The sequence below is a fragment of the Parasteatoda tepidariorum genome, chromosome 8 (genome assembly GCF_982258835.1).
Source record: "Parasteatoda tepidariorum strain Cologne lab strain chromosome 8, Ptep-v5.0, whole genome shotgun sequence".
Taxonomy (NCBI): domain Eukaryota; kingdom Metazoa; phylum Arthropoda; class Arachnida; order Araneae; family Theridiidae; genus Parasteatoda; species Parasteatoda tepidariorum.
In genome coordinates this window covers 64469032-64488752 of record NC_141762.1, presented here as the reverse complement: position 1 = coordinate 64488752, position 19721 = coordinate 64469032, and the positions used below count along the sequence as shown (strand labels likewise).

The 19721-nt window shown below is 30.0% G+C and overlaps 1 protein-coding gene across 2 annotated transcripts in view; it reads left to right on the top strand.

Moving 5' to 3' along the window:
* The window catches only part of LOC107436161 (SAM and SH3 domain-containing protein 1), an 87758-nt gene that overhangs the window by 50938 nt on the left and 17099 nt on the right, over positions 1-19721 (top strand). For both annotated transcript variants that reach the window (XM_043040329.3, XM_087168999.1), the window contains exons 2-6: positions 8006-8088; positions 10651-10694; positions 15481-15636; positions 17367-17758; positions 18930-19001. In XM_043040329.3, the coding sequence (XP_042896263.2) occupies positions 8006-8088; positions 10651-10694; positions 15481-15636; positions 17367-17758; positions 18930-19001 (747 nt within the window). The remainder of the gene's footprint in view (positions 1-8005; positions 8089-10650; positions 10695-15480; positions 15637-17366; positions 17759-18929; positions 19002-19721) is intronic.

Genomic DNA, 19721 nt, shown 5'->3' with positions numbered 1-19721 from the left:
TAGTTCCACTCCAAACATAAAAAATGAGAAGTGTGGTATAGCCTAGTATGGATCTTGTACTAGAAATAATAACTAACCCAAACATTGAATATTCTGAAGGGAATTGAATTTAAATAGTTATTACTCTGAACATAAATTGTTCTGCAGGGAAGTGGATGTAAATAGTTCTACCCCAAATATAAAATATTTTGCATGGAATCGGATGTAAATAGTTACTACTTCAAACATGAATTGTTCTGCAAGGAAGTGGACGTAAATAGTTCTATACCAAACATAAATTGTTGCGTAAGGAAGAGAGCTTGAATACGAGTAGTTGTTCTGTTTCAAGCATTAATTGTTCTAAATGTAGCTTTTATGAATATAAAGTAATTATGAAAATGACTTATTTTTATTTGCTAAAAATTTTACATAACATTTTACATAACATAAAACGGCATTGAAGAACATTTTGTGTGCGAAATGTTTGTTTTTGTTTTGAAAACTTTTAAATGAAATTTAGTTTATGCAAAATAAAAGGAAAAGTATTTAAGAAAATGAGTGGAATAAAAGAAATCAGTCGATCTCTATTATATGCGTAACTATTTTTATTGCATTCAACCAACAAAATTCAGCTTATAAATTCCCATTCGTGTTATTAAGAATGATACTTGCAATTTTATGTCTTCAAGAAACACTGAGCATTATTACCTTAATTTCTTATACTCTAAAGTAGTTAATTATATTTTTAGCCTAGCTTCGAATGGTAAGAAGAAGATTTTGGTTTTAAAATAAGGAAATGTTTTGTTACTAGTTCAAAAAAAAAAAGTCTTTAAGTTTTTTCTCCCGCAATTCATTATTTTCTCATTTATCTCCGAACACTATTTACAAAATTTTCTCGTCCATTTTTAAACTTATGCTCCTTCACTGTTTTCGCGGTGATAGCGAATTACTAACATTAAATTCAGTCCGCAATTACCAGACGCCGGTTAAATGTGTTTTTATGTTAGTAATTTTCTTCACTAGGCTTAAAAGTATTTTTTTTAAGACTTTCAATATTTTAAACGAAGTAGCATGCAAAAGAAAAAAAAATACTAATTGCCTTGCATTACCTCAAGCGATGTTCTAATGTGATTTTGTTTCCCGTTAGGGTTTTTATGGGTGATAAAAAATGCGGTAAAATAAAAATTCGACACTACTTATGAAATAAGTGTTGTCATTATATAAATGTGAAATACAATTTCTTGCGCTGTAAACCAAAACTTCTGACAAATATTGTTTCAGTCTATTTTAATTTCCAATGATAATCATGAATGACAATGTTAATAATTATTATATAGCTTCAAATATTATGTTTTGTTACGGTTTTATGGGTGATAAAAAATGCAGTAAAATAAAAATTCGACAACACTTATTAAATAAGTGTTGACGATACTTATGAAATAAGTGTTGTCATAATTTATATGCGAAATACTACTTTTTGCGTTGTAAACCAAAACATCTGACAAATATTGTTTCACACTATTTTAATTTCCATATCATTGAATTTACAATGTTAATAATAATTGCATAGCTTCCAATACAATGTTGAGTAACGGTTTTTATGAGTGATGAAAAATGCGGTTAGTTAAAAATTCGACAATACTTGTGAAATAAATGCTGTCATTATATAAATGCAAAGCACTATTTCTTGCTCTGTAAACCAAAATTTCTGACAAATATTGTTTCACACTATTTTAATTTCCATATTATTGAATTTACAATGTTAATAATAATTGCATAGCTTCCAATACAATGTTGAGTTACGGTTTTTATGAGTGATAAAAAATGCGGTTAATTAAAAATTCGGCAATACTTATGAAATAAGTGTTGTCATAATTTATATACGAAATACTATTTTTTTGGGCTGTAAACCAAAGCATCTGACAAATATTGCTTCACACTATTTTAATTTCCATATCATTGAACTTAAAATATTAATAATGATTGTATAGCTTCAAATACAATGTTGAGTTATGTATTTTATGGGTGATAAAAAATGCGGTTAAATAAAAATTCAACAATACTTATGTAATAAGTGTTGTCATAATTCAAATGCGAAATACTATTTCTTGCATTTTAAACCAAAACATTTGACAAATATTGCTTCACACTATTTTAATTTCCATACCATTGAATTTATAATGATAATATAATTGTATAACTTCAAATACAAAGAGCTATATGTTTGTTTATCTTATATGATAAATTTTAAGCTCCGTTTAAACTGACCAGCAAATTTATGTAGCTTTTCCCCTAACAATAAAATGTTTTGAAAATGTTAATTTTTGTTCCAAATTTTTTTTAAAATTTACAGTATCCATTGAATGATTAGTGTAATAGTATGAATGATTAGTGTAAGAAATTGTATATTTAAAATTTGATCGATTTCTCAGGAACAATTCAACCGATTTCGCTCAAATTTTGTATTTTGCTGTATAAAACGATATCCTTTAAAATAATGTAAAAATTTTATACCTTACAATTCAAAATGTTTCTACTATTATTAAATAAAATAATAATAAATATTTATTAAAATTTATTTTTTGCATGGAATTATCTTATGAGAAACGAATTTTATATAATTTTGTGCAAAATTTTTTCAATTCTCCTTAAAAGTTCTCGAGATAATGTGAAATACACAAAAAGTAAAATTGACTTTGAGGGGTCCAAATTGTGGATCACACTCCTGATCAAACTATGGGGTCCATATTTCTAAGATTGAAGCTACCACTTATATTTTGTTTGTCAAAAACCCGAATTCGTTGAAAATAAGGTATGTTTATTCAGAGAAAGTACGTTTTTGTGTTTGATTTCGTTACTTAATTGTACATTTTATCAAAAGAATATTTCACCTTTTTTTAAAATTTTAGCTCAATAAAGGTATTATTTTAATGACTGGATCGTGCGTTCGAGAACCTATATTATCTGAATACTATACTCGCATTGTTGTTGTAGGCCATTAGGTAAAGAGCGCGATTGTTCTTGTTTTCCAGTGGTGCCATCTTTGGCCAAGAATTCGACTTCTTCCACACCCATACGTCACACCCATCTGTAGGGTGGACTCATTCATACATCAATTCATTCATCAAAAAGATAGTAATTTTGATTTGAGCCGGAGAACTATCTAAGTCCAATTCAGTACCCCAGAGGCATAATTTGCTATGGGAGCATGGAGGACTTTGTGACGAGACAGAATACACGTGTACCAGTCACCATTTACTACACGAGGAGTCTTCGGCGGTCTGGATTTGAACTCCAACTCACACGAATGAGAGTCCAGCACCCTGCCAAACAGGCGACACCACTCAAAAAGTTAATTCAGAAATTTAAATTTAATTCTAACACTTAGTGACTGTGTACAAATAATTTTTAAAGATTTTTTTTAAACTTAGCATAGTTTTAAATAATTTCGTTAGGACAGTAGTTTAAAAATGAAACTGAATCGTTATTAATTAATGTGTTCTATTTAGATTTTTTTTTCCTCCTTCTAACTTTAGATTATTACTACACAGAGAAAAAAAATTCTTCTGGAATTAGCTTACTGTATGGTTGGCACATTGATGGTAAAAGAAAACCATAATTCTGGTAATAAAACCCAATGTATTTAATCCATTCATTTGGTAACGGTTTACCGGAAATTCTGATTTTCAAAATTATAGTTTTTGTTACCACACGTTTATTAAAAAATATAAAACTAAATAAATATAAAAGTATTAAAATATAATAGTAAATTTTACCGAATTAATGGTTTTTATGCCATAGACTAAGATATCATGATAAAATTATCAAATTTCTCCACATTTACCAAATTTTATCGCATATTACAAAGTCATATTGTATTGTTATATTACCAAAATAATCGCCAAAGCTCTCCAGTCAAAATTGCCGTGCATTTTGGTGTTCTCATGGAGCCAGGAACAAGGGCAATTTTGCCATATTCTGGTAGTTTTGACCATTTTTTTTTCAAAGTGCAAATATTTAAGAAAGAAGCTTATTTTATCAAGAAAATATTTATACTTTCTGAAAATTAACTCCATTTATATATTATTTAGAAACAGATTTCTATGTTTAGAAACTAATTCTTTCATTAACTAACTGGTAAGGAAAGTGGGAGTGTTTGAAAAATTATCCTATTATTTTAAAGACAGCTCGTACAGTCAATTTAAATTTAAATTAAATTCTGTCTTCTATTAAACTTACAAAGTGAGAAGTGAGTGGAATAAATTTTAAAGTAACAATGTGCCCTGTAGTTGTCCGCTAAATTCATTGCCACATTCATTGATTACTTCTCTGAATCCTAAATTGCTGCAGTTGATTACTATAAGAGGAATGGCTGCAATTTCTTTGCTCTAAGTTAATCCTTGAAAAAGTGTCTCAATTGCCTCAATCTGTTAAAAATAAACAGATCTTAGTTTTTAACTTATATAAAACTTTATTTAATATAGGAAAGGGACTATGCACTAATACTCAATAGTACATTTTTTTAACAAGATTTATTTTACTGAATTTTGTCACTTTAAAACCAAATTACATTGTTATACTACCAAAATAAATACGGTGCCGGGATAGTCTGATCGGTAGGGCACTGGGCTCATGTCCGAGAGTTCGTGGGTTCAAATCCCACCGGCTCCCGTGTAGTAAAGTGACTGATGCACGTTAAATCTGTCGAGTCGCAAAAGTCCTCCATGTTCGGATAACAAATCAAGACCTCTGGGGGTATTGGATTGGAGATCGATCGTTCTCTGATTCAGGTCAAAATTACGATCTGTGGATAAATGAATGGATGTATGAATGGGTTCACTCTATAAACGGGTGCGACGTATGGTGTGACAGAAGTCGAATCCCAAGACTTAGTAAATTTCATCAGCAATTATGAATGTATTAATTAACAGTAAACTAATTACTTTAAAAATATGTAATGATCGAAATTTAATGAATTATTTTTAAAATATTGAGTGAATTAATGAATATTGTAATTTTTCGTCATAGCCTTTTATCAGTATTATTCTTAAAATTTGGTTTTATGTCAGACTGTTGAATTCATAGGTTTGGAGTGGCATCTAGTCTAGTTCTTAATTTGATTTTTGTGTATGCCTAAATTGAAAATGAATAAACTTAAATATGGTTCTAATTAAACTATAAAGCGAAAAAAAGAAGAAAATAAATGTCGAGAATGGTTATCAGAAATGGCTTCATTGTTGAATTTGGTTATTTTTATTCAATGCGAAATACTAATGAATATTTTTTCCAAATGCATATCTTTTTTGTAATTCATTCATTATATTGCTATTAGAAAAAAAACATTGTTTTGAAATTCTTTAGTAAAAAAAATTTCAATGAAATGATTCTATAAAAATTATGGGAATATTAAATAAGTAATGGATTATTAATTGGATATTTAAAAAAATTAATTACACGCTTTGAAAATTATTACTCCTGTACGGAACCGTAGGGTTCCGTGTATTACCATTCAGAAACCGTTGTTCTATATTATATCTGTAGTATTTTTATATACGAAAAATTCGATATAAATGACTTTTACAACATATATTTCAGAGCCAGAAATTATAATCCCGAAAGACTAATATTTACTGTCATGATTTGTAAATGGTGAAAGGAATAGTTTATTTTTTAGATATCATACTAAATTATTTGACACTTAAAGACATTTTTCTTTTACACATAAAATTCTTTGACTTTATCTTGTCTACAAAAAAGCTGCAAATCATGCAACTTTCATTTACACACTCTAGCATTATAGTTTAAAAAAATAAATAACTATATATATTTTTTACTTAGGAATGGTTTATATTTAATCTAGATGTTTTTTCTTAAATTTTTGGGAAGCAGATTGTTGCGATTCTTTTTCTCCTGATGAGCTGAAAGAACAGGAGATTGAAATAAATGAACTGAAATGTGGGGTTTTACAAGTAAGAACTGACAGTTTTGAGAATAAATTGTCGTAAACGAGTAAAAAAAAGGGAATCTGAACTATTTGTAAGCAATAATAAATGATCGTGAAAAATGTGAACCACCTTTGGTATTTCTTGCACTCCTTTTTTTAAACTATTTTTCAGGGTTTAAATACTACGTATCAACGCATTTTTTGTACTTATCTAAAAAAAAGTTTTCCAAAGTAATATATTTTCAAATTGATGTTGTTGTACGTCACACATATTGAATTATCGTTGGCTATTAATTACAGTGTTACAATACTCTACCAAATACTTTAAAATTTGATCTTAATATCCTTTTTTTAATATTATTTTTTTAAATACTTTTTTTTAAAAGGGAATATGATATGATAAATGTTTTAATAAAATTATATAATTTAAGACGCTTGAAAGTTTTTTTTTGTTGTTATTTAAAACCTCTTAATGAATAAATAAATGAATGAAGTAAGTGAAAAAAACAATCCTACCAAGAGAAAAGACAAAAATTTAGAAGTTCATTATGTTCGATTAGAATTAATTTCTTATCATTATGGTGTCAAAATTGATGAGCCCAATCGATGAACATATTATAGGTTATAATATTTCAGAATTATTCAAATTTCTATGTTTAAGAACATATAGTTGCCTGCTTGTAATTATAATAATTAATGTATTCTTCCAATTCAAATTTCAACCAAAAATTCTCGAATTAAGTGAATCTGCTGTTCCAATTGCAGTTGTTCCAAAAGTGGCCGGTGATTAAAAAAAAATAGATTGAAGGAAAAACAGAAGGCGATAGAAACGTACTGTTAACCACATTCTGCTTAGAGAACTAAGCACATTTCGTTCTAATTTTTAAATTGGTTAAAAAGTTTGTTAAGAGATAGCGCTGACTAAGAATTAGGAGGAGAAAAACAGTAAAACAATCTTTTCAAAATAAGCACAATTTGAAGTAAGAATGTGATGCAATCTGTGCTCGAAATAATTGTTGCCAGTGCAAATACTTTAATTAAAATACACTGTAAAAAATTTCGGATTAATTTACGGTAAAAAAAATGGGTGATGGTAACTTTTCACAGTAAAATCCATTTTTACCGGAACACGTTACGAGACGAAGAATTTGACCTACCGTAATTTTTATAGTAATTATTACCGTAAAATTACTGAATCACTCTAATTAAATAAATATTACTATAAAAATTACGGTATAGGATTTAATGATAAAAGTATACTTTACGGTAAAATGGATTTTACGGATACACCCAAAGTGCCGGTATATTATACCGTAATATTTTACAGTGAAATCTGACATGGAATAGAAAATTTCTATTCAGCAAATGTCAAAATAAATAAATAAATCATAATAAATAATGATAAAATAAGAATTGTCCTGCTTTAATTTTTTATTCGCTATGTCAGGCTCAATGATAAACGGAAACGTGGTAGCATATGTGGGCTATGTCACCAAATTATTATTTCTAAAGTTATCTGAAATCGCACGTGTTTATTTTGTTTATAGTTACGTTTTACTTTAAAAGTTAAGTGTGTTTCTATAAAACTAAATCATTTTAAACCAACTGTAATTGAATTAAAAATAAAAATACATTTTGTACTAAAAGGCAAAATTAATGGAGAAAATGTACATATTCGTTTCGGAGATCATAAAAAATCACCATACTATTTGACGCCGATAGTGCTTGATTTATTTTCGTAATAACTCTTACCGATATTGTTGTACCAAGCACTGTTTTAATAGTGACCTAACATGCTAATAAAGATATTTAATATTGCTACTAGGGTACCTTATATAGGTACTGTGGTAATAGGTTTTTACATCCCTCTGAAAGGACTAAGTGTCGAAAGAAATTTATGGATTGTTGTAAATTTTGACTTTGTATCTCATGAGTTGGCCTCTAGCAATAAAGTTAATCTTTATTTCGATGGAATGAACTTTGTTTTTTGGATTGAGTTCAACTTAAAATGTAATATTCAAATGTAATGTTTAAAATAAAATGCAACGACGAAAAAATAAAAATGTATTTTTTTATTTTTAGGATGCTCGAGATGAATCAGAGAGGAAGTCATCAACATCTGTAGAGAGTCAATCATCCTCATCCTTTCTTTTTTCGGCATCAAGGTAGGTAACTTTCTTTCAATTGTTATATTATTTTTTGTTGTTAAATTCCTTTTCCCAATGTAGTGTGTTATAGAGTGAAAGTAATGCTTCATAAAAAATTCGTCTTAGCTTTATATTTGATGTGTTGCTTATTTGATGTATACTTATTTGATGTGTTGCTTTAAATATTTTGCGCACTTATGAGACTTAAATTAATTTTGATCAATCATTTCAGAGTTAGATTATAAACTATAGAAAAGAAAAGTTACAAAATAGTTGCTGACAACGGAACAACGGAAATATTGCGCGATTTTTATATGACTAATGAAAATTATTGTAATATAATCGCTTTATAAAGAGGTGAATAGTATGGTCAAAAGTACAAGAATATTTTTAAAATTTACCGTGTTACTAACCCTATGAGAACAATAAAAAGCTCGATGGTAATGATGTGGTAATGATGGTAATGATGCTCTTTGGTAATGATGTTGGTAAAAGGAACAATAAAATATGGTTTCATTAAAGATATGATAAAATTTGTTAATTTTATCATGATACTTAAACTATTTATACAGTTAAATTTACTTTTCAGTTTTGTATTTTTTACTAAAGGTGTGGTAGTAAAAACAATAATTGTGAAACACTGAATTTCCTGTTAACTATTACCATATAAAATGGAAAAATTACGATGTTGTAGTTGTAGTTCATTTACGTCGCACTAGAGCTGCACAGTGGGCTATTGCCAACGGTCTGGGAAACATCCCTGAGGATGATCCGAAGACATGCCATCGCAATTTTGATCCTCTGCAGAGGGGATGGCACCCCCGCTTCGGTAGCCCGACGACCTAGCACTTTACGGTAGAACAGTTTGACGAGAACCAATACCGCACACCCTCGGTCCCTACGCAGGCTGATCCAAGTGGTCACCCACCCGCACACTGACCGCAGCCAGTGATGCTTGACTTCGGTGATCTGCTGGGAACCGTGTCTTAACGATCAGTCCACTGCGGAACTGGAAAAATTACGAAATGAAAGGTTTAAATATCGTATATTTTGGTTTTATTACCCTGAATCATGCTTTTATTTAACAGAAATGCTATTACAGGTCTGTACGATAATTTTACCAGATTTTTTTTCGGTGTGTACTTTTCGACCTTCTGATTTATTCAACTTAGTTTTATGCTGTCCAATGACTTACTATTTTTCGGATATCTGAATAATATGCATACTGTTTTTTTATGAAAGTTATTCTAAGAAATAAATTATCAGGAATTGAAGGTTAATATCGTCTTGTAAATTACTATCTCCGAAAAAAAGGTTTAATATTAAATCATAATCATCTTGAACCATAGCATGGAGAAAATTTCCTGCAATCTTAATAAAGTTTCAATGTTAACTATATTTCCATTGAGGATGAACCATAGTATCGTGCAATTAAGTTTTAAAGTTACCATAACATGGATCAATTTAGCATTATTAAAATTACAACAAATTTAAACAACATTATGGTTCAGTTTTGCATAAAATTTATTAAATTAGTGATCAAGTAATTTATGAAACTACTTAAAAATAGAAAATGCTATTGTTGCAAAATAAATACTATACCAATGACTGCAATATGGTCTTTCATTTAATAGTTAAATAACTCACAAAATGTCACTAGATATTGATTTTTTTGTGATAAAATCGAATTCGAATCATATTTTGAACGTTGACGTTGTACTTGTACGAAACCATAGTACTTGATAAATGAAGATGAAAGAAACAAGGATTTTCTTAGATAAATTTTTGATTCGTTCATCTCCATAAGTTTTCTTTCATATTTTGAAAGAAGCAAGACTAAAAATTCATAAAGTATTTTTGAATATGGAGGAGATTTCCTAACTTGAGGAGAAAAAAATAACGAAAATCATACCCTGGAGCAGAAATGGCATTTAAAGTTTCAACTAAAAAATTAATTTGAGATACGATATTTCGTGTTAAATCATGTGTATTGCACGTACAAAATAATCTGAAAAAAAAAATTTTTTCAGAATACACGTAGAAAAACAGTTCTGGTAAAATTACTGCACTGTATTGTAATGGCATTTCTTGTAAATGAAGCCATAATTCTGCTTAATAAAACCAAACTATATGGGATTTAAACCATTAATTTGGTAACTTTTCCAATTTTTATGGTACCGGTTAAGCAAAAATTCTGGTTTTCAAAATTATAATTCTTATTGTCACATATTCAGTGAAAATTTCAAAACTGAAAACTAAATTTTACATCCTAAATGGTTCTAAGGCCTTGTCTTAAGGTATCATGATAAAATTATTATATTATATTTCATATTTACCATATTTTATCACATATTATAAAACCTAATTTTATTATAAATTTTTTCCAAAAACATTATCAAACCGCTTCGGTAAAAATTTAAGAGCTTTTAGGTGTTCTCGCATACACGGTAAGTTTTACCATATTCTGTTAGTTTTGACCATTATTTTTGTATTCTAAGTGAATATATGTATAATTAGGAAAATTGTGAACATGTTTAAATTATCTTTATTTCTTTTAATTAGTTCCATTTTTCGTTTTAGATTTCGAAGTTCCAGCAGCACGTGCATTGATAAATGTATGAGAGGTAAATATTTGTTTATATTTAACTCTGTTGAAAAAAATATTTAAAACAAAAATAGAATTTTCCAAAAACGAGAAACATTTTGTAAGCTTCTTAAACCCATTAGGCTTTTTGATAATCAAAGCGAAATTTAATCACTTTGTTTAAATAAAATACTGTTTTTTCCACCAGATATGTTAATTTATTAAAATATTTTTTTCTCTGCATAAAAAAAAAAGTTAAGCGTTTTACTTGCAAATAGGAATACAGATGCATCTTTAGTTGAACTGATAACATAATTTTAATTTGTCAATATTTTTTAACTAAAATTCTTTTTTTGAAAAATTATTTACAATATTGAAGTAGTAGTAGTAGTTAATTTACGTCGCAGTGGAGCTGGACAATGGGCTATTGGCGACGGTCTGGGAAACATCCCTGAGGATGATCTGAAGACAAGCCATCACAATTTTGATCCTCTGCAGAGGGGATGGCACTCTTGCTGCGGTAGCTCAACGACCTGCACGCGAAGTCGAGCACTTTACGGTAGAACAGTTTAACGAGGACCAATACCGCACACCCTCGGTTCCTAAGCAGACTGATCCAAGTGATCACCCACCCACCCGCACACTGACCGCAGCCAGTGATGCTTGACTTCGGTGATCTGCTGGGAACCGTGTCTTAACGATCAGTCCACTGCGGGACTACAACATTTAAGATAAATTGACCAAAAAAATCACACTTTATTAATAAAATTAATTATCTGCTATTATACTTTGGAAACAGTCTAAATGTTTTTTCTTAAGCAAGATAATCACATATTTAGAAATATTAGTCTTCTAAATTCATTGAATTGATAAAAGCAATAATATTTTTTTTCTTCTAAAATATGCCCGAATCATTATTTTTCGAGAATGTATTAATTTCTTAAGTACCTCATCATCTTCAAACTACACATTTTAGACATTTAAAAGACTTCATTTTACCCCTTTAAATTAAAAAGATTATTTTTTTTTAAATATTATTCATTTAGTTTTAATCATTGCTGTCTAAAACACTTTCCGTTTATCAGTTTTAATTAAAACGCCAAGTTCTAAAAAAATTGAGTAGCAAAACATAAGATTGTTTCCATGCTATATAAAGTTCTTTCAGATAATTGAAAGTTTTAATTAATTTTTCTGGATGAACGATACTATGTAAGCGTTTAAAAATGATACTTACAATAATTAACTCGAATCAAGCATGTATACTTGTCATAAAAATAAGTTTTCTTTCGCTTAATACTACTTTTTTTCTAGCATTAAAATAAATCGGATTCAAAAAATGGAAAATGATCTTAAATCTAATTGCATCTGTATAAAATAAAAATTAAAACCTGCTTTCTAAAACAAAATAAATATCTAAATGTAATTTCGTATTTAATAGCAGTTATCTTTAAATGAAACGTATATATTAGTGTTTATTAGGTAAATATTTCTGTTACGAGCAATCATTGAAAAGATTCGGTGAACAAAAATTTTTGTTTAAATTTTTTATTCGTATTAGTTATGTAGTACATATTTTCAATTTAAGAGAGGTAAAATGAGGTCTTTTAAAGGTCTAAAATTTGTAGTTTAAAGATGCTGAGGCACTTAAGAAATGAATACATTTTCGAAAAATAATGATCTGACATATTTTGGTAAAATAAATATTATTGCTTTGATCAATTCAATGAGTTTAGAAATCTAATATTTCTAAATTTATGAATATTTTTCCTTAGTTAATACAATTAGATTAGTTTTTAAAGTATATAAGATAATTAATTTTATTAATAAACTTATTTTGCAGTCAATTTATCTTTAAAATGTAAATAAATTAGATTTTAAAAATTGAAAACAATTTTAAGTTTAATTGCATATTTATTTTTCAATTTAAGAGAGAAAATGAAGTTTTATAATGGTCTATAATCTGTAGTTTGAAGATGCTGAGGTGTTTAAGAAAGGAGTAAATTCTCGAAAAAAAAAATAATTTAGACATATTTTAGATTAAAAAAATATTATTGCTTTTTATCAATTCAATGAATTTAGAAATCTAATATTTATAAATTTATGAATATGTTGCCTTAGTTAAAACTATTAGACAATTTCTAAAGTATAGTTGAAGGTAATTAATTTTAATAATGAACTAATTTTGCTGTTAATTTATCTTTAGAATGCTGTAAAGTAATTAGATTTAGAAAAGGGAAAACGATCCTAAATTTAACGGCATCAGAATAAAATAAAAGTAAAAAACCTGCTTTTTAAAATGAAATAAGTATCCAAATGTAATTTTGTATTTATCTTTAATGAAACGGGGAGCAACGTTGGCCCACCTAATATGGTGCCCCTGAAAGAGAGGCCAACAAATCTGCCCCGTAAATGCCTGAATTGACGAAAAATGTTAACACAGGTGGGCACTGGAGAAAAAAAAAATCTTTAATGAAACGTATATATATATATATATATATATATATATATATATATATATATATATATATATATATATATATATATATATATATATATATATATATATATATATATATATATATATATATATATATATATATATATATATATGTTTTAACGAATAATCATTGAAAGGATTCATTGAAGTAAAAATATCTGTTTTTACAATGTCGTGAAGGGGATAGTTATTGTGATTTTGTCCCTATAATCATATAACTCGAATGATATCAGAAACGTAAATAATGCGAAACAAAAGCGTTGCTCGCTGTTGGCTACGGGAACATGGAAGTGACTGCTCATTAATTTTGTGACTAACAACTGGATAGTAGCAATTCGGTCAGCATTGCGCACTGGCCTCCATTACTTCCCATTAAAGCTGGTATTCATCAATCTGAAGTTGTATGGTCTTCAAGTCGCCACCATTGATATAATTTCAATGGTATATCGCTCTTCTCAATCTTCCTCAGGGCCTAACCCCTTCAGGCTTATAATCACATATATAAGAACAGATCACGCGATTATCTCACGTGATCCCTCATACGTGATTCACAACCCACGGTATCATATGTGGAACGAGAATTTCCGACTCTAGCAGTCAAAGATCACACGGACTTGATCTCATTTTGATTCTCTCGTATTCCATCATTTATTAGTTCATATACGTACTTTTTCAGTCCGCATACGCACTCTTATCTTTTTTGGTACTCTCGTATCACATCTCTTATTGTGTATCTTTTATTATCTATTTATTTTATTATTTTATGAGTGCGTATGTGTACTCTCTAGTAATACGCTTAAGCCTCTTTATTGTTTAGTACGCATTCTCTTGGAGCGTGCGAGATGGGGAAACGTTTCCTTCCGCCGTTCCTGAAAGGGTTAACCACTGTGCCAATATGGCTCACTATTTTTTAATTATGGATTGCCTTTGGATACTTCTTAAAATTCTTTTTTTTTTTCATCTAAAAACCATTGTTATGGTTGTTAGAAGAACACAGTATTAAGAAAATTTTGAACATTTGTTGAAAAAAAATTCTGTCTATTATTTTGGAGTCATTTATTAGTAGTGTATCAAAATTGTTACAGTTGTAATGAAAATGAAATAGTTTTAAGTAATTAATTAAAACTGTTTTATATTCTTTTGAAAGACCATATTTTCGTTAATATATCACAGACATTTTATAAGCGTATACGTTTTTGAAGGTGTATTTCAAAGCATGCATGGAACTTTTTGTATAATTTGTTGTGAAGCGAATTATTATTAGAAATCTTGCAGCCAAATTGTTAATTTACTATGATTTATAAAAATGGTTACACATAATTTTAACACACATAATTTATGGAATTCTTGACAATTTTTAAAAACTATGAAAACTGATAAAAAATATCTGTTTTTTATTCGCAATTTCGAATGCGTTTACCACCGAAATGAATTATTTTCCTCAGAACCTTACAAAAACTATTTCATGTATTACGGAAACGTTATATTATGTTAATACTTTGTAGAAATTCTTTTGAAAGTTTATTCACTGAAAAAATTCAGGATCTATAAAATCCATTTTAGTGTTGAATTCAATTTTACAGCGAAATTTTATATCATTATTTTTACAGTAATATTTATTTAATTACAGTGAAATTACGACCAATATTACTGTAAAAATTACGATACATCAAATTTTTCGTTGGATAAAATGTTACGGTAAAATGGATTTTATGGTAATAAGTACAATTACTTTGATTGCCAGTACTTTCTACCGTTATATGATCTGGAATTTTTTTTATAGTGTAGGCTTTCGAAGATCTTGGAAACAGAAATATTTTAAACATATTCATTTTTTTTACAAATACATTTTTTATACACAAAACATAAATGGTGCTATAATCTTTTCGAGTATAAAGATAGGTTCAAAATTCCAAAATGAATACAATTTATAATAAACTTTATGATCCGATTTTTATAGCAAACATTACAAATTCTTTAATTATCATGATTTGTCAGGCTGACATGATTGTACCAAAAAATGGTGATAAGATTTTTTTTCCTTTTAAAACATCACTTCAGTACATATAGTTATTATGATTCTTGGCAAATTTTGAATTAATATTTAATTATTTTTAAATTAATGTAACCCGTTTGCAAAATTTAAATATAAAACTCTTTAGTGGATTTTGATAACTAATGTCTCCAATAATAGATCAAGCAGCTGCTCAGTTCAAGTTTTGAAAACTGTTTAGACAAGTAAAACCCCAATAACTTATCAATCATTTACAATTTTAAATCATATGCATTAATTTTTAATGCAAAGAGCGGACGTTTTTTCTTTCTTTAGACAAGAATTGTGTGGATGCAACAGGAAAAAAGAGAATTGGCATTGGAAAGTTCTTCCGCCATCTTAAGAGTGCGAATTCTTCTCCCAGGCATGTGCTGAAACCTTTTTGTAAGAGCAACTCCTCCTTTTCTCAAGGGGAACGATCAGAGGTTGATGGTGAGTAAATTTAATGTTTTGCGAACATACATGAGGCCAATTTTGAATGACTGCATCTAGAGTTATAAAAGTAGTGTCTAAATGCAGTACAGGCTAGACTCTACAAGAGGAGACCACTTACAGCGCCACCTGAAGGAAAACTGTAGAGTTATTGTTTCTACGATACAAAATACACTGAAGAGCCAAAAAAATAAAACTGGTACAGGCATGAGTATGCAAATAAAGGGGTATGGAGCCAATCAAAGTACAGCGTTGCAATCGGCAACGCGTATATAAGACAACGAGTGTCTAGCACAGTTCTTAGATCGGTTACTGCTGCTACAATGCCAGGTTATACAGATTTAAGTGAGTTTGAACGTGGTGTTATAGTCGGCGCACGGGAGATGGGACATAGCATCTTCGAGATAGCAATGAAATTTGGATTTTCACGTACGACCATTTCACGAGTATACCGTGAGTATCGGAAATCCGGTAAAACATCGAATCTACGACATCGCTGGGATATTTGGGCCCCCTATTACTCCCACTGGTTTATGGACAGCCCAGCAGGATTCATGGTGTCAATTATCTCCAGCACTACTTCACACATTGATCGAATCCATGCCACGTCGTGTTGCGGCACTTCTGCGCGCTCGCGGGGGCCCTACACGATATTAGGCAGGTATACCAGTTTTATTGGCTCTTCAGCGTAGAATGAAAATATGAGTTACGTAATTCTAGAACTTCATTCACAGGAGGAGACCACTTACTGCACCACGTGATTGAAAACTGTGGAGTTGTTGTTTCTACGATACAAAATTGAATGAAAATATGAGTTACGTAGTTCTAGAACATCATTCATTGATTTTGTACCTTGTTAATATTAATGCGAAGAAAAGAAAGCTTAAAACGCGCATTTGTTTTCTTGCATATATCCACTCTGTGACATAACATAACGATAACAAGAGTAAAAACATTTCTTATTGAAAATAATTGAAGAAATGCCATGGCTATCCTAACCTTAACCGATGCGAAACGGTTAACCCCGTAACTACTCAAAGCGATTTATCTTCATAACCACAGTTATCATCAGCACGTGAAGGTAATGTCTAGAGTGTAATTTTCGTAATAACTGGACATTCTGAAACCATAAACAAACAAATACGCGTTTTAATCTTCCATTTCTCGCATTAAATATTTACGATGATACTCAATGACTATATAACTCAATCTTTCCTTGTATCTGATGCATTTTTCAAAACAGCAACGCTGATTACGCAATATTCCAACCTATCTAGCAGTAAACGATTTCATCTTGTAACCTCCAGCCACCTTACTATGCCTATACATCATATGAAGAAGGTGATTACAGACTTCGTGTGGCACCCTATGTTTAAAATTCAATAATTTGCATGAATATATTACAAGTTGATTTACTCTTTGTGAAACAGCTACATTTGGTTGCAAATTTTAATCTGGCAATACATTAGCAACTGCGACCTCAGACAGTGTATTCTTATTATAGAACCTTTTTTTGCTGGTTAAATAACCGTGGTAGATAACCGTGCTGTTTAAATAACCGTAGTGTTGCCAGATTGGCAACACTGCGCCGGAAAGGATGAAAGATAAATGGATTTTTAAAGCTCATCTCCCTAAATTGTTTGAAAAAAATTGACCTAGCTTTTATGTGATATGCTCTTACTTTTAGAATATTTTATTGAATGGGTAGTAAACTGTACAAATTTTTACAGAAGCACCATCTGACGACTTCTACTCCTTTACATCTAAAATATCCAGTGAGTCTCAGTCCTGTAGTGAACTGCTTCCTGCTCACAAGAAACAAGTTTTCAACACTACTTCACCGAACCATGCTGATCACGTGTCCAGTGACTTCACAAAAAAATGCAATTCTATACTTGTTGCTGAAGATTCTAAAACAGCACCAAAAACGTGCAACGGAGATTGTGGAAACATTATGTGCAGTCTCAGTCCTGCATTCATTGATGATAACTTAGATGAAACAAAAAACACATCCACGTCAACAGTTTCTGAAAACGCATCATTGGATGGAAGTTTGAGAAGAAGAACGAAATCTGAAGGGTGTTACTCATCAGCTTACAGAAGCAAAAGTGGAAAAAGAAATGTAAGTAGATTGTGAGGTAGAGGAATTATTTAAGGCATAAATTGTTTTCAATTTTTTTCTCTTTCATTATTAAAAATTTTTAATGGGCATACCGAAATTTATCAGAAAATAATGTTAAAAGCTCTTGTTTTTGAATGAAATGTGTAAATTTTTTATTGATTACTAATGGCAGTATATACATAGTTATGTATCGAATATCATTTCTGGAAAAATGACCTGCGCTGTTTTACTAGGCCATTGTTTTAATGACCATTTATTGGCATTAAACAGCCGGTCCAATTCTTTTATTTTGAAATAAAATTGTTTGAAAGTTCATTTTTATTTTATAACCGTTGTTGAACAGCCGACCCAATTTTTTGGTTTACTACTACTAATGTTCAACTCCGTAGCTTTGTAATTTTGAACTCAACTCTTAAGACAAGAGAACTCCTGATTCAAGTATTGGGACAAACTTACCTTTGTAGAGCACTTTTTAATGGAACTAATCCACATTTTCGTTACAGGAAGAGGGAAACCTCGAAAACTTCTCATGGTTAGCCTAACGGCAAACGGACTCTAACTCATGATCCATCTACCCCTGAGGATATTTTACGTCAGCACTGTGGTCGGTGCGAACTCGGAGCAGAATTCGTATCAACCTGTCTCTGATGGGATTCGAACCTGAGTCACCTCATAGGTAGGCGCACTCTCTATCCCCTGAGCCACCGCGACTTATCTATGACCATTTGGCATTAATGTTGCTGAATTTCGTTGATTCAGTCTCACTTTACAACTTCAGAGCGTGCGTGCATCTGGGCTAGTAAGCATAAACGCTAAAAAAACAGCGATAAAGCGCATGACGTAATTGACCAACTCCATCGAAATAGGAAATTTCACAACCAGGGTAATGACTCAACATTGTTCAGTCAGGAAAACACATAGTTCTTCCTTGTCGAATGCATTTTCTCAACTCAAATTTTTTTTGTCAGCTGTCCCACTTTTATTTTATTTTCGTTGACAACATTTTGTAATACAAATAGCTCAAAACTCAAATCCTGTGTGAATTTCGAAGCATTTTTTATTACACTTGGTCCTTAGTTTTCGTGCTTAGTTCTTAAATTTTCTTCTTGCTTTTATATTTTTCTCCTTTCTTATCAAAAATATTAATTAAAAAAATTAATTTTATTCTTAGAACCCAAGCTTAGACTCATCTAGGGAACTTCTATCTCCTCCCGGTCTTGAGGATTCTGACGAAGTCGATCAGGTAAGTGGCCATACCCAAGTGCAGTGCAAAAAAGAAAAGCGAACAGCTCAATAACTTTTAGTATCGGATGTTCAAGAATTGGGTCACATACTTAACGGAATAAGGGCCTAACCTTAACTATGCTAATTAATTTGTATAGGAAATATTTTACGTTACGAAATCAGTCACAAAAATGTACTTTATCTGAATGAACATATCTTTCTTATCTTTCTCCCTCATATATTTAGACGCTATATGAAGATTTGTTAGTGCTTATTTCAATATTAAACGCATTTCGATGGTTCAAAGAATTCGTATTTTTAAATTTTTAGCTGTTAGGAACTATTCGGCTGATTCCATGCAAAATTTGGGTTATGCCATTTGAAATTACGTATATTAAATTGCTGTTAAAATTTAATTGTCTCACAATTCAAAATATTTCGACCCTTAAAATAAACAATGAAAAAATTAGAAATAACTATGACAAAATAATTTTTGTATGTAAATTTCTTTGGATGAACGAGTTTTGTAATTGTGCAAAATGGCTTCGATTCTATCGTTTTTAAAAGATCAATTCTAAGAAGCGAAGTACCAAAAATAAAATAAAGATTAAAGAGTTTACACTTTCGACTGCTTTCCTGCTTAAACTAATAAGACTATATTTTTTCAGCTGGGTAACATCTTTATATTAGAACCAAAAGTCAAGAACCAAAAGTTGAATGTTTATCTCGTGAAAGTACG